General features: G+C 42.7%; 1 protein-coding gene across 1 annotated transcript; it reads left to right on the top strand.

The window, feature by feature from the left end:
• Positions 1–258: 258 nt before the first annotated feature.
• On the top strand, positions 259–10,529 carry LOC311132648 (proton-coupled zinc antiporter SLC30A8-like; the record flags this gene model as incomplete). Its single annotated transcript, XM_084165911.1, has 8 exons — positions 259–332; positions 3,444–3,610; positions 3,978–4,124; positions 4,730–4,883; positions 6,856–7,213; positions 9,609–9,714; positions 9,991–10,125; positions 10,384–10,529. The coding sequence occupies 8 exons, from the start codon at positions 259–261 to the stop codon at positions 10,527–10,529; spliced, it is 1,287 nt and encodes a 428-aa protein (XP_084022037.1).
• Positions 10,530–17,111: the final 6,582 nt, after the last annotated feature.

The raw sequence follows: 17,111 nt of genomic DNA, 5'->3' as shown, positions 1-17,111 counted from the left end.
CAAATACTAACACTGCTTGCATAGTCACTCAAACAATGATGCATTAAACGTATCCTCTTTTGTGAGAGGAGATCTATTTAGATGATAACACTGGAAATATATGTTTTACATTAGTCCATTTTTTTAAAAATAAATATTTTTTGAGTGTTTATTTTTTATTTTTTTTCTGTTTTAATTTCTCCGTCTAAATATATTGGCTGGGGGCTAATAGTGTAACCAGTTTTATATTGTTTACTGTCGTCCCTGAAGCACGAAATCATGTTCAGAAAGGATCCAGAGAAAACTCAACTGGTCACAGAGAAAGGCACCATGTATAGCATCACCATGGGAAGGTAAAGTAGCCCGTTCATTTATTGTCTGAAAGTGTCAGGCAGTTGTTTTCAATGTTGTCATTTACATTTATGATATCTGTAAACAAGTTGAGCAACTTGAGGATGAGTTGTTGTTTCTCTCACTTGAAGCAAATGCACATGATTAGGACGATATTAATATTTTATTGTGCTAATGAATGATTAGGCCTAGTTCTCACATTTCATACGCAGTCACATTTATTTTAGTCAGTTTAACGTGACAGTTTGTTTTATAATGTTTTATATACAGCAGACAGCCTTGAGTTCACCTTTTTAGGCGTTCTCTGTACTCAAGCTCAGCCTGGGCTCCTGCTAGGCTGGGTGGGTTATAGCCAACAATATGTTACACACGGGTCTAGTTCTGTGCTAGCTGTAGCGGTGCACAAAGTTGGACGGTCGAGAACACGAGAATCCCTTCTCTTGAAACTTGTGACGTTGGAAAATAAATGTTGGATGATGTCAAGGGTGTTGAGCGCCCATGGTGAGTTTCGTTGACATTTTATTTGAATTGCTATTTTTGATTTATAGAATAAAACGTCGTTTTTTGATCATCTAAAATAGCCTATTACCCTCGCTCCAGTCTTGCGTAAAAAGCTTTTTGCGCACGGGTTCCAATTTTAGAAGTTCACGCTCCTTCTGCCTCCGATGTTAAACTTAATTTAGGCCTAATTGTCATGCTTAGAGTGCACGGTATATTTAGTTATTTCATAGCATCCACACCAAATGTGGCGTTAACTCTCTCCCAAAGTGTTGGGGAAGCTACTCTGAAAATATACTGTAGTTGACCAATTACTTAACACTGGAAGAAGTAAAGCTACCCTTAAGAAAAATATAGTTTACTTAAAGGGGCAATCAGTAGTTGATACCTACATTTTTGGACATACATTTATGATATGTACCCACTGATTCTTGAAGAATATAACTTAAAAATTCCTAATGAGCTTAGTTCAACTGTCAAAACCCATCAGAATCCAATATATATATATATATATTTTTTAACTAGGCAAGTCAGTTAAGAACAAAATCTTATTTACAATTACGACCTACACCGGTCAAACCCGGACGACGCTGGGCCAATTGTGCGCCGCCCTATGGGACTCTCAATCACGGCTGGTTGTGATACAGCCTGGAATCGAACCAGGGGGTCTGTAGTGACGCCTCAAGCACGGAGATGTCGTGCCATAGCCAGCTGCGCCACTCGGGGAGGCCAATATATAAGCTTGTTGTATTTTTGTTTTATTCTAATGTTTATAAACAAAGTAAATGTAAACAAAGTAAATATAAACAAACACTATATAGCCTCAAATCATGGTTAAAACTATAATTTCGATATCATTGATGATCAGTCCTTGCATCCATATTTCTGTCTATGAATTTGAGAGTGTTTACATTTCTGCAGTCCCATCCTTCAGCTTTTTACCGTAACAGGAGCGGGGAATACGCTTTTTTATTGTTTCTACTGCTGATTGCTAAAGTTACTTTGAAAAGGTAGTTCACTACATCCAAATTACTTTGTGATAAACCATCATATCTAAATCTGAAATGTCATAGACAAAAAATGTTTCAAGTGAGAATTGGGCAGGTCTGTTGCTGGAAAAGAAAGGAAATTCTGGCCTACTTCACACATATATATATATATATGTTTGTTTTTGCAAAAAACAAGTACTGTCTAGTTCCAGTAGTTCGCTAGACTGCTACATGGCAAAAAAGTAATATACTACTGAAAACACTACCAAGATTTGAATTAAATTAAACTACGGCCAAGCTACTGCAAAATGTATTTAAATTACTAGTTGAACTACATGTAGCTCACTACTCCCCAACACTGCTCTCCCATCACATCCATGATCTGGTCCCTGGGTGGCGATTTAAAGGAAGGATAGCCCTGGAACTACAAGGTTGAACAAAGTCAGTTAGTCAGTTAACAGATGCAACTGGTTCAATGTTCAGTAGTACATGGACAAGCGAAATAAAGGTCCCCAATGACCCCAATGTACCAATGTACTGTATGTCTCTCATAAGGCCCTTAGCTATGGATATAACCCAAATAATGTAAATTGTCAACATTGGCGCTAATAAGGCCCCCTACCAACCTGGTCTTCCTGAGGGGTGTCCTTTCATGTACCAAACAGGCTCTGCAATGGAGGCAGACTGTATATGCCACTGACTGTATTTGGTGACTGTATTTGGTGACTCTATTTGGGTAGTATTTGCCCTGGGGTGTTGGAAAGAGAGGGTCAACAGTTGACTTTATGGCAGACAGTAAAAACACTTGAGGCACTGGTAATGCTACGGCTTGTAACCACAACATACAAGATTGTTACAGTTTTAACGATGCTCACTAACTTAAAAATACTACTGACAGAAACATCTTACTAAAAAATAAGTATGTCATGCTTAATACATACAATGTAATTAATATCACAGACAATGTAATTCACATTATGGATGTAGAATTTACATTTTGAGAAAAATCACCTAAACCTACACTGTTAACGAACAAACACCCTGAGTGCACCGGCGTTTTTTCTCTCAGCCTCATGGCAAAATGTGTAGAATAGCATGAGATTAGCTATAAAACTGCATATTTTTCTCTTTGCCCCATGGCAATATGTGTAGAATGGTAGGAAGTATTTTTTTTGCCACTGCCTGAATGCCGATACTGAGAATTAGTTTTGGGCTGTGGAAGTGCCCAAATGCGCAGCTGAGTACAATAAGTGACGGCACACCTAAGGTGGGCTCAACTCGAGAGGGACATCCTTTCTTACAAACTCTGCTCTGACTCAGTCTTTCTCTCTTCTTTCCATTCCCCCTCCTCCTAATTCTTGTACGACTTTCATGACATCCATCTCGCTTGTCTGGTCTTTCTGGGCACAACTCGAGAGGGACAGCTATTCTTACAGGCTCTACCTCAGTCTCTGCTTTCTGTCCCCCCTCCTCCTCCTCCTCCTCCTCCTCCTTCTTGGACGAATTTCATGACGTCCATCTCTTTTGTCTTCCCACCCAGTCCCCTTTTCATCCCCCTCTCCTCCTTCTTTTTGGATAATCCATATGTCTGTTGTCTTCTCTCCCTGTCCCCCCCCCCCCCCACAGTGTGTCCACAGATGAGATAATGCAGATGGAGAAGGACAGCAACATCAAGCACTGCCATGACAACAGCCAAGCTATGGAGGACAGGGAGCGGGAGAAGCAGTTGGCCAGGAAGAGGCTCTACGTGGTCTCTGCTGTCTGCCTGGTCTTCATGATCGGAGAGATCCTGGGTGAGGGGTCAAATGATGCATGACTATTGACTAGCCTGTCAATTAGTTAGTCAGTGTGTCAATGTGTCTGTCAGTCAGTCAACAGTCAGTTAGTTAGTTAGTTGTTAGTCAATCACTCCTCTCTCTCTCTCTCTCACTCCTCTCTCACTCCGCTCTCTCTCTTTCTCTGCCTGTAGGTGGTTACTTTGCAGGGAGTCTGGCAGTCAAATGATACATGACTATTGACTAGCCTGTCAATTAGTTAGTCAGTGTGTCAATGTGTCTGTCAGTCAGTCAACAGTCAGTTAGTTAGTTAGTTGTTAGTCAATCACTCCTCTCTCTCTCTCTCACTCCTCTCTCACTCCGCTCTCTCTTTCTCTGCCTGTAGGTGGTTACTTTGCAGGGAGTCTGGCGGTGATGACAGACGCCGCCCACCTGCTGGTAGACTTCGCCAGCTTCATCATCAGCCTGGTGTCTCTGTGGCTCTCGTCCAGACCCGCCACACGCACACTCAGCTACGGCTGGCATCGTGCAGGTGAGATCCTCATCATCATCATTGTCATTATTTATCTTTATCATCATCACCTTCATCTTCATCATTATCATAATATGCTCATCCTCATCATCACTACCATCTTCATCAATAATCAATACATGATGTATCCCAATATCATGAGCCACTTAATGCGTGTGCTTTATACTCTTTCTGGAACAAATAAGTAGAAGTGGAGTAATTTAATGTGTTTATAGAAAAGCATACCTAATGGTTGTTTTAGCATTGTGATTATGTATCCTTTACAATAGGAACCTGACAATTCATACTTAAAAAATCAGAAACCATTAGATGCATCAATTCCCTTTCAGGTGAATATTTGTGCATAGGACAATGGTTCACTTTTCAACTGGAGTTTTGTAAAACTAGGCTACCTATGTCTTGGCACTTATTGGAGACCTTTCTTGGGTATCACTATGTGGTACGTCTGGCACTGCATGGTTGTGCCGGGCACTGCTGGCAATATCAAATGGCTATTCCTGCAGCTCTTTACTGTAATATATCTGTCCATGACATTTCTATCATTATAGTCTCTTATGTGTTCCCTTTCTCTCCTCTCCTGTGTGTCCTCTCCCTCTATCCTCTAGAGATCTTGGGTGCTCTTCTCTCGGTGGTGACCATCTGGCTGGTGACAGGTGTGCTGGTCTACCTGGCTGTGCAGCGCCTCATCAGTGGTAACTATGAGATCGAGGGGACCATCATGCTCATTACCTCAGGCTGCGCTGTGCTGGCAAACATCATGTGAGTCCACCGACCCCAAATGCAGCCCATTCGTTCGACTGCTTGCTAAGGTTACTGTTAGGGTTAGGTTTAGAATAAGGGTAAGGGTTAACGTTAGGGTTAGAGCTAGGGTTATGGTTAGTAGATAGTTAGTTGAAATGTTACTGATAGTCTGTAGATAGTCCATCTGTAGATGCTCTACAGACTATCCAAATAAAGTGTTACCCAACAGTAGCAAGTAGATATACAGGTATTGTCATGTAAACAGCCTACAGATAGATACACTACCATTCAAAAGTTTGGGTGGTCACTTAGTAATTTCCTTGTTTTCCACGAAAACATACATGAAATGAGTTTGAACAGGAAATATAGCAAAATGAATAGGAAATGTAGTCATTGTCAAGGTTAGAAATAATGATTTTTAATTGAAATAATAATTGTGTCCTTCAAACTTTGCTTTCGTCAAAGAATCCTCAATTTGCAGCAATTACAGCCTTGCAGACCTTTCGCATTCTAGTTGTCAATTTGTTGAGGTAATCTGAAGAGATTTCACCCCATGCTTCCTGAAGCACCTCCCACAAGTTGGATTGGCTCGATGGGCACTTCTTACGTACCATACGGTCAAGCTGCTCCCACAACAGCTCAATAGGGTTGAGATCCGGTGACTGTGCTGGCCACTCCATTATAGACAGAATACCAGCTGACTGCTTCTTCCCTAAATAGTTATTGCATAGTTTTTTAGCTGTGCTTTGGGTCATTGTCCTGTTGTAGGAGGAAATTGGCTTCAATCAAGCGCCGTCCACAGGGTATGGCATGGTGTTGCAAAATGGAGTGATAGCCTTCCTTCTTCAACATCCCTTTTACCCTGTACAAATCTCCCACTTTACCACCACCAAAGCACCCCCAGACCATCACATTGCCTCCACCATGCTTGACAGATGGCATCAAGCCCTCCTCCAGCATCTTTTCATTTGGTCTGCGTCTCACAAATGTTCTTCTTTGTGATCCGAACACCTCAAACTTTGAGTCGTCTGTCCATAACACTTTTTTCCAATCTTCCTCTGTCCAGTGTCTGTGTTCTTTTGCCCATCGTAATCTTTTCTTTTTATTGGCCAGTCTGAGATATGGCTTTTTCTTTGCAACTCTGCCTAGAAGGTCAGCATCCCGGAGTCGCCTCTTCACTGTTGACGTTGAGACTGGTGTTTTGTGGGTACCATTTAATGAAGCTGCCATTTGAGGACCTGTGAGATGTCTGTTTCTCAAACTAGACATGTATTTGTCCTTTTGCTCAGTTGTGCACCGGGGCCTCCCACTCCTCTTTCTATTCTGGTTAGAGCCAGTTTGCGTTGTACGAGATCTTCAGTTTCTTGGCAATTTCTCGCATGGAATAGCCTTCATTTCTCAGAAAAATAATAGAATGACGAGTTTCAGAATAAAGTTATTTGTTTCTGGCCATTTTGAGCCTGTAATCTAACCCACAATTGCTGATGCTCCAGATACTCAACTAGTCTCAAGAAGGCCAGTTTTATTGCTTCTTTAATCAGCACAACAGTTTTCAGCTGTGCTAACATAATTGCAAAAGGTTTTTTAAATGATCAATTAGCCTTTTAAAATGATAAACTTGGATTAGCAAACACAACGTGCCATTGGAACACAGGACTGATGGTTGCTGATGGCCTCTGTACGCCTATGTAGATATTCCATAAAAAATCAGCCGTTTCCAGCTACAATAGCCATTTACAACATTAACAATGTCTACACTGTATTTCTGATCAATTTGATGTTATTTTAATGGACAAGAAAATTGCTTTTCTTTCCAAAAAACAAGGACATTTCTAAGTGACCACAAACTTTTGAACGGTAGTGTATCTTCCACAGCTTGAAGCATCCATGTATAATGCTTCATAACATGTTGTAAGCATATATGAGCATTTATAATGCCTAATAACAACGCTTTTAATATGTTATGTCTTTCTGAATGTCCTGTGGGCAGTATGGCTTTTACCCTGCACCAATCTGGGCATGGGCACAGTCACGGGGGCCTCAGCAGCGGGCACGGCCACAGCCACGGCACTAACGACAAGGGCAACCATGGGCACAGCCACGCGGCGGGCGATGGGCATGGGCACAGCCACAAGAGCAACCACTCACACAGTAACGGTAACCAAGAAAACCATTCCCATGGAAATGGCGACGTGGAGCAGCACGGTGGGGTGGACGGTCAGCAGCAGAAGTCGGCGGGGTCGCGACCTCAGGCCAACGCCAGCGTGCGCGCCGCCTTTGTGCATGTCGTGGGAGACCTGCTCCAGAGCATCAGCGTGCTGGTCAGCGCCATAATCATCTTCTTCAAGGTCAGTGGTCAGAGGTCAACTGGGGTGACATGGGAGAGATTGATCAACTGGGGTCATGTGGGAGGTAGTGGTCAACTGGGGTCATGTGGGAGGTAGTGGTCAACTGGGGTGTTGGGGGAGATAGTGGTCAACTGGGGTGGAGAGGGCGATGGGGTGAGAAGATTAGGGCTGAGGCACAATGGGCATGTTAGATAAGGATCAGGCGGATGTTAGTGTTGACACACTCTTCCTGGATTTTGTAAGATGTCATTTTGACCTGGTCATTTAGATAGCTCAATACTCATTGCATTAGAATGAAACAAACAACATGTCACAGCCCAAATAGTGCTGCCGAGGCTGCAAAAATGACCCTCTTGACAAATGAATTAAGTATCACTGCAGTACACAATGGACTGCTCTGTTACAGTAGTTTACTGTTCATTTCACAGCAAGCCCAGTGTGACCTTTAGACTCTTCCCCCTCTTCCTTTCTGTGTGTGATAATCTCTCAAAATCTTCATGTGCTGAGCATGCACCTCCTTAGGCACTGAAATCTACTGCGAAAGTATTCACACCCCTTGGCATTTTTCCTATTATGTTGCCTTACAACCTGGAATTTAAATTGATTTTTTTGGGGGTTTGTATCATTTGATTTACACAACATGCCTACCACTTTGAAGATGCAAAATATTTTTTATTGTGAAACAAACAAGAAATAAGACAAAAAAAAAGAACTTGAGCGTGCATAACTATTCACCCCCCCCCCCCGCCCCCCCCCAAAGTCAATACTTTGTAGAGCCACCTTTTGCAGCAATTACAGCTGCAAGTCTCTTGGGGTATGTCTCTATAAGCTTGGCACATCTAGCCACTGGGATTTTTGTCCATTCTTCAAGGCAAAACTGCTCCAGCTCCTTCAAGTTCGATGGGTTCCGCTGGTGTACAGCAATCTTTAAGTCATACCACAGATTCTCAATTGGATTGATGCTGACCTAGGCAGAGTTGCAAAGAAAAAGTCCAGTGTCTGTGTTCTTTTGCCCATCTTAATCTTTTGTTTTTATTGGCCAGTCTGAGAAATGGCTTTTTCTTTGCAACTCTGCCTAGAAGGTCAGCATCCCGGAGTCGCCTCTTCACTGTTGACGTTGAGACTGGTGTTTTGCAGGGACTATTTAATGAAGCTGCAAGTTGAGGACCTGTGAGGCGTCTGTTTCTCAAACTAGACACTCTAATGTATTTGTCCTCTTGCTCAGTTGTGCACCGGGGCCTCCCACTCCTCTTTCTATTCTGGTTAGAGACAGTTTGCGCTGTTCTGTGAAGGGAGTAGTACACAGCATTGCACGAGATCTTCAGTTTCTTGGCAATTTCTCGCATGGAATAGCCTTCATTTCTTAGAACAAGAATAGACTGATGAGTTTCAATAGAAAGTTATTTGTTTCTGGCCATTTTGAGCCTGTAATCGAACCCACAATTGCTGATGCTCCAGATACTCAACTAGTCTCAAGAAGGCCAGTTTTATTGCTTCTTTAATCAGCACAACAGTTTTCAGTTCTGCTAACATAATTGCCAAAGGGTTTTCTAATTATCAATTAGCTTTTTAAAATGATAAACTTGGATTAGCAAACACAACGTGCCATTGGAACACAGGACTGATGGTTGCTGATAACGGGCCTCTGTACGCCTATGTAGATATTCCAAAAAAAATCAGCAGTTTCCAGCTACAATAGCCATTTACAACATTAACAATGTCTACACTGTATGTCTGATCAATTTGATGTTATTTAAATGGGACAAAAAAAATGATTTTCTTTCGAAAACAAGGACATTTCTAAGTGACCCCAAACTTTTGAACGGTAGTGTAGATTGCACACAGGTGGACTTTATTTAACTAATTATGTGACTTCTGAAGGTAATTGGTTGCACCAGATCTTATTTAGGGGCTTCATAGCAAAGGGGGGAATACATATGCACGCACCACTTTTCCGTTATTTATTTTTTAGAATGTTTTGAAACAAGTTATATTTTTAATTTCACTTCACCAATTTGGACTATTTTGTGTATGTCCATTACATGCAATCCAAATAAAAATCAATTTAAATTACAGGTTGTAATGCAACAAAATAGGAAAAACGCCAAGGGGGGTGAATACTTTTGCAAGGCACTGTAACTCCAATACTAGAGAATGATGTATTTTTTTTAACTGATATTGCTAGGAGGCAATTCTCAATAGAATGATCCCTTTTGTGATGCTGTACAAGCACAAACGTTCATTAACTTGAGATAGAGACATCATAGATTTCCCATGTGTGCTCTACCACAAGTATGTATTTTAGCTCAAGTTAAATATATTGGGGGGAAATGTAATGACAATGTAATGATTATGGTCCTTACTCTCTCTTTCTCTTTCTCTTTGTTTCCCACAGCCCGAGTATAAGATAGCTGACCCTATCTGTACATTCCTGTTTTCCATATTTGTCCTGGGAACCACCATCACAATTATGAGAGACATCCTGCTTGTCCTCATGGAAGGTAGTTTTCTCTATCGCCCCTGTTTCGGGATTATGTCAAAGTGGACGTCTTATTGTAGACTAGGAATGACTTATAGGGACATCAGCCATGAGGATATGATTTGTGCAAGAGTTGATGATTGCAACATGACTAAAACTTTTGTGGGCATAAAAGTTGCCCAACTTTTGTGCCTAATCCCTCTGTGTCTCTAATCTCTGTGTGTGTGTTTTTGCATGTAATGAAATCCATATCTCTCTCTCTCTTTCCCTCCCTGTCTCCCTCTCTATTTCTCCCCAGGTACCCCAGCTGGAGTGAAGCACGGTGAGGTGCGGGATCGGCTGCTGGCAGTGAAGGGGGTGAAGTCTGTCCATAGCCTACATATCTGGGCCCTGACTATGAACCAGACTTTGCTGTCAGCACACGTGGCTATTGGTGAGTATAGCTGGACCAGGCTGTCAGTAACCTACTGTTATGTTACAACTCCCATATATAATGATGATGATGGCTTTATTGTATCCATGACACATTTTGTTGTTTGTCATACATCATACAGTATGAAACTTTCTGTGGAAATACCACTGCTGTTTCCACTATATGTGTGCACTGCATGTGACTTGATCAGACCGTAGTGACTTGCAAAATTGTGAGTTGGTCAGTGTCATCATAGTTGCATTTCCTTTCCCACCACAGATGACGTAGTGGATGCCCAGTCAGTCCTAAGGGAGATGACCCAAACCTGCTTCTCCAACTACAACTTCCATTCAGTCACCTTACAGCTGGAACAACAGGCCGACCAGAAGCCTGGGTGTAGCCTGTGTGAGGACCCCAAAATGTAGACGTTTAAGTCCATGGGAGAGGCCAGGAGCCCAGAGGAATGAGGCTAAATTAAGCTACCTAACCAGGATTTAGTTGTAGCCAGTCACAGTCTTTTGGCCAGTGCTTGACTTGACCAGGAACATATTGTAACTGATTTCTCGCACCTCACATTTCTACAGCTTGAGTTCCTACACCTTTTATAGAATATTGGCTTAAAATATTGCGGAGTTCCGGCACCTTAATATAAACAGCACCCAACTTTATTGTCCAGTGTCCCTGGATGAGTACCGGCACATATTTCAGTCCACTTCAAGCACTGCTTTTGGCTGATCTATCATGGATATTGGACCAGTGGGGTATACTACAAAGCAGGTTCAATGACTTAGCCAGCTAACTTGCTCTTGACAGCGGAGAGAAAAAATTGAAGTTTTAGGGCTCTGTTTTCGGCTGGCGTTAAGGATGCGCTAGTGTCATACGCACGTTAGTTTGCAATTTCGTCATGTAAAAAACTGGCGGCCTGGCATTTTCCCGCCCTAACGCCAGGTTTGGCAATTTACCTGTCTAACATCAGTACGCTTGCGCTCAGATGGGAGGAGTGGAAATATTTTAGGCTTGCCCTTAAAAACATGATCCAAAGTGCTAATTTCAGGCAGCACTGGTAGGGATATTTAAGACCAACCAAAAGCTGGTTTAAAGCGGTAACGCAGTTGGTTATGGCAGGAATTTTGACAGCGGAAACTCAGCCTATCCAGCCGTGATGCACACTGCCCTTAAGCGCATGGAACAAGATGGGATTTGGTGCCTGTATACTTCGTATTTAGAAACATAAAACACTAAAGTTCTTTCCCTATTTTGTTTTATTTGATTAAAAACCAAGCATAACCTCCCTTCCTCTCAATGAAGGCTGTTTTCTTTTTGTCCTGCCCAATGTAATCAAGTAGGCTAGTCAAGACCGTTGATAAAGTGTTTTGCTCGTGAGACTGCTTGGAAATAAATCTTATTCACCAAAGCTTTATTAAAATACTGTACCAAGTTAAAGAGGAGAAAAACAGTGAGCTGACGTTCCCTTTTTATCTATGTATTGTAGGCAGGCTTATATTATTTTAGCCATGCTTTGGACGTGCGTAAAACTCCTTCCATGGTATAGGCTACATGTGTCCATGCCATTCATGCTAGCACAGACTGGAATATGTTCCGGGATTCATCCAATGGCATTGAGGAGTATACCACCTCAGTCATCGGCTTCATCAATAAGTGCATCGACGACGTCGTCCCCACAGTGACCGTACGTACATATCCCAACCAGAAGCCATGGATTACAGGCAACATCCGCATCGAGCTAAAGGCTAGAGCTGCTGCTATCAAGGAGCGGGACACTAATCCGGACGCTTATAAGAAATCCCGCTACGCCCTCAGATGAACCACCAAACAGGCAAAGCGTCAATACAGGATTAAGATTGAATCCTACTACACCGGCTCTGACGCTCGTTGGATGTGGCAGGGCTTGAAAACTATTACGGACTACAAAGGGAAACGCAGCCGCGAGCTGCCCAGTGACGTGAGCCTACCAGACGACCTAAATGCCTTTTATACTCGCTTCGAGGCAAGCAACACTAAAGCATGCATGAGAGCACTAGCTGTCCGGACGACTGTGTGATAACGCTCTCGGTAGCCGATGTGAGCATGACCTTTAAACAGGTCAACATTCAGAAAGCCGCAGGGCCAGACGGATTACCAGGACGTGTACTCAAAGCATGCGTGGACCAACTGGCAAGTGTCTTCACTGACATTTTCAACCTCTCCCTGACCGAGTCTGTAATACCTACATGCTTCAAGCAGACCACCATAGTCCCTGTGCCCAAAGGAAGCGAAGGTAACCTGTCTAAATGATTACCGCCCTGTTGCACTCACGTCGGTAGCCATGAAGTGCTTTGAAAGGCTGGTCATGGATCACATCAACACCATCATCCCGGATACCCTAGACCCACTCCAATTCGTATACTGCCCCAACAGATCCACAGATGACGCAATCTCAATTGCACTCCACACTGCCCTTTACCACCTGGACAAAAGGAACACCAATGTGAGAATGCTGTTCATTGACTACAGCTCAGCGTTCAGCAACATAGTGCCCACAAAGCTCATCACTAAGCTAAGGACCCTGGGACTAAACACCTCCCTCTGCAACTGGATCCTGGACTTCCTGACGGGCCGCCCCAGGTGGTAAGGGTAGGCAACGACACGTCTGCCACGCTGATTCTCAACACTGGGGCCCCTTAGGGGTGCGTGCTTAGTCCCCTCCTGTACTCCCTGTTCACCTACGACTGCGTGGCCAAACACAACTCCAACACCATCATTACGTTTGCTGACGACAAAACAGTGGTAGGCTTGATCACCGACAACGATGAGACAGCCTATAGGGAGGAGGTCAGAGACCTGGCAATGTGGTGCCAGTACAACAACCTCTCCCTCAATGTGAGCAAGACAAAGGAGCTGATCGTAGACTATAGGAAAAGGTGGGCCGAACAGGCCCCCATTAACATCGACGGGGCTGTAGTGGAACGGGTCGAGAGTTTCAAGTTCCTTGGTGTCCACATCACCAACAAACTATCATGGTCCAAACACACCAAGACAGTCGTGAAGAGGGCACGACAACACCTTTTCCCCCTCAGGAGACTGAAAAGATTTGGCATGGGTCCCCAGATCCTCAAAAAGTTCTACAGCTGCACCATCGAGAGCATCCTGACCGGTTGCGTCACCGCCTGGTATGGCAACTGCTCGGCATCTGACCGTAAGGCGCTACAGAGGGTAGTGCGTACGGCCAATACATCACTGGGGCCAAGCTTCCTGCCATCCAGGACCTATATACACAAGTATTTTGGACACACACCCGAACCTATAGCGCTACCGCCAACGCATAAATTGACTATTGCGTTAGGTTTGTTAAAATACAGCCCTTAGAGTTAATTTCCTGCAATTCTACACATTCTGCCATGGGATATAGAGAAGATTTAGCAATTTTATAACACATTTCCTGCAATTTGACACATTTTGCCATAGGTTGGAGAGAAATGTTAGCCGTTTTTAATAAAATCGACCATGATTACTACAAGTTTAGATAAATGGCTAGCCTCATTTACATTTCTTCATTAACCAGAAAATCAATAAGTTATTTGGGGTTGTTTATCAAAGATAGCTGGCTAACTCACTGATCCTGCTTTGTAGTTTACCCCTTTGTTGTGTGGTTAGTTTGTTTATCTCTGTAACCTGAGGTGGTCATTCTACAGTCACAAGAAAGTGCTTCTGTGCCAACATTCCCAAAGAAGTAAAAATTGAAGAGATCAGGGATGGAGTGCCATAGCTGATCACAGGCTCGAAAAGTGTTGCACCATATATTTATATATGTTTGTCTTACTGTAAGTACACAGTTTAAAATGTAATTTGACTGCTTAATGATTTAAGTGTCTACATCAAAATGCTGGTCACTGTATTGTTGAAAGAAAATTAGATGAAACCGCACAGTGTTAGATGCTAATAATTAAGAGAACAAAACCGTCCTTATATTTAAAATACTGCTTTGAATAAAATCTACTGTTGTCAATAATCCTGTTTGCCCTTTTGCCATAGTTCCTGACAAGGATAGCTCAGCAACACAGCACTCAGTGGATCCATTGTCTCTTTGCACACCTTGATCCCTTTTAATAACAGTTTCCCATTCCCCTCCTCGACCTTCAGCCAGTCTGGTGCAGCTGTTGGCTGTCAATGCAATGGTTCAGCCATCTTGGGTCTCAAGGGTCCCTTAGTGTTACTGGCCCAGTATTTATTTAATTTTATTTAATTTAACCTTTATTTAACTAGGCAAGTCAGTTAAGAACAAATTCTTATTTACAATGACGGCCTACACTGGCCAACGCTGGGCCAATTGTGCGCTGCCCTATGGGACTCCCAATCACGGCCAGTTGTGATACAGCCTGGAATCGAACCAGGGGGTCTGTAGTGACGCCTCAAGCACTGAAATGTAGTGCCTTAAATCGCTGCGCCACTCAGTAGCATATACACCTCTCTGGTTTGGCCTCACCCTCCCTTAAGGGAGACTTCAATCAGTCTGTCGAAAATCGGAGCCTGACAACGTTAATTGATCAAATGTACCCAGGGGGAAGGTTCAGTGTCAGTGTACTGACAGTTATTAGGGGGTATTTGAAACTTGTAGAATAAGTAAATTAAGGAAGGGAGAGTGAGTGAGTGATTGTGTCCATTTAAAAAATAAAAAATATATATATTTCTTAAGGCTATAAGTTATTTTGTGTAATTATGATTTCACAGCTAACTTGTTTTGTTGTAGCAAACCATTTCAGCATGGCTATCACAAGCTCTCTAGAATGTGTGAGTGGATAAACATTTAACCTATGGCTTTGCACTCCACTCTGTGGGCTGTGTGAGCATGACTCAGCAGATTAGTGCAGTGTGTGTGTGTGTTTAACTTCTGATTGATGGATTGTGTTTCCGTGAAACCAGCTGACTCCTGGCAGTATCTGCACCCCATCCTCTTTGCACCCTTCTTTAGTCTGCTCTACATTGCTCTCTCACACACACACACACACACTTTGCACCCCACTCTACTCAGCTCACACACACACACAGAGACTCACACACAGAGAAAGCTAAGCCTTTTATTCCACGGCTGCTGCTTTGGCATTCACTGTAGGGCTGAAATTCGCACAGGATTGCACACGACGCAGAGGGGCACAGAACCGTGCGGTTTAGCCCTACTCCTACAGTATATTATCTCTCTCCCTGTCTGTACCTTGGTCCATTCTCTCCTTTAATCCTCTTCAACGTGAGACACTGTCCTGGTTGAAGTGGGAGCTGTGAGATGCTGAATGGACTTTGGATGGTACCCTCGGAGCAGACTATTGTGCACTCTTCCCCTCCTGAACCCAACCCTGGAGGAACAAGATCACAGTGTTTTTAATTAAAGCACGCGACGGCTGAGTACGGTAGATAATCCGATTTAGCCTGATATCCCTCTGCAGTCATTATACGGTTCATGTTTCCTCTCCCCTCACTGGGAGTTTTCCCTTCCAACACTCTGGGGCCTTCAATCTGTCCATTGTTGAGCCTCTCTGCTGGTTTGGTGGAGGTGATATTGCCCAATACTGTACTGTACACCCTGGCATCACACCAAGGTCATCAATGTCAGCGATCTTAAATTTAAGAAGCTTCTAAGTGGTTAGAATATGTGTGTCATAGAGCAAATCTCTCATCTTAAATACAGTAGCCTATCACATTTAAGAAGTTGTCGGCAGCCAAGTCAAATGACATGGCGTTTCTGTGTCCGTTTCTGTGTCAGCAGCTTACACAGAGGGCTTTGGAGAAGAAAATAAAACCTGTCTCAAGGTTTACTATTACCCCTCAGCCTCCCACACTAGATACATTGACATTTAAATCCATCCTGTAGCCGTATAACCCCAAATTTGAATGAATAATGGAAATAAAGTAATAGGCATTATATTCTAGCTTCACTCAAGCCTGAAGGCAGAAGAAGCCTTTCATTTTTTCAATAAAACCCTCTCTATTCCCCTTATCACTCAGAGCAGCAATTTAGCACGGCAGGGCGCACAGGATGAGTAAGTATCTATTTCAAGTGCATGTTGTGCTTCATACTTTAATTTAAATAAAGATAGTTCACAAAGCAGTCTGTGCCGAGTAATGAATGTTAAAAGGACAGGAAACCTACCAAAAGGTGATCCTATTATAGTTTTTGTCCAGTGTATCATTAATAACGTAGCTTTAGGGGCTCACACAAGTTTGAATGGTGGGTTTTTTTTATCCAAAGAGGGAGATTATAATGACACATGACACATTAGGGATGATCCAGCTACATCTTTTACAAATACAGTAAGCCACTTCACCAAAAGGTTCAAACAGACCAAAGAGGGTACATAGATAAATTATACTGGGTAGTGTTGATCGCAGAATGACCACCAGGTGTCGCTTTCACACAGCTGAACTTGCAGTTGAGCTCTGCTCTACCGTAACACCATGAGTGAGGTATTAAACACCTATATTTGATGTACATACTGTATCTGTTGTAAAATAATGACAATGTATTTTTGTCTTAGAGTTGGTGTTATATTCGTAGTCATCAATATATTTCAGTGTAATCAATGGCAGCAACAATAATACAAAAAAAAATAAAGATGGAATCCTTAATTGAAACAATAACAAAGCGTCACCTCGTCTATGTTTTGATAGAAAGCTGAGGGATATGGCCTTGGAGAAATGTAATTTAAGAGCTCTTTATGGAAGCACTGACCATCCATGATATCAAAATTATAGTTTTAACCATGTTTTGAGGATGTACAGTGTTTGTTTACATTTACTTTGTTTACAAACATTGGAGTATAACAAGCTTGTTATATTTTGTGTTCTGATGGGGTACGACAGTTAAACTGAGCTCATGAGAGATGTATAAGTTATATTCTTCAAGAATCAATGGGTATAAGTCATGTAGCTAGCAACTAAGGAGTCTATCTTTAATTAAACGCTCATATTTCATGCTTTACGGTTGAGATACATACTCAGTGTAAGGTCTCGCGATG

The sequence above is a fragment of the Coregonus lavaretus genome (genome assembly GCF_964263955.1).
Source record: "Coregonus lavaretus genome assembly, chromosome: 7".
Lineage (NCBI taxonomy): Eukaryota > Metazoa > Chordata > Actinopteri > Salmoniformes > Salmonidae > Coregonus > Coregonus lavaretus.
Note: the sequence above shows the minus strand (reverse complement) of the source record. Positions and strands in the feature narration are given on the sequence as shown.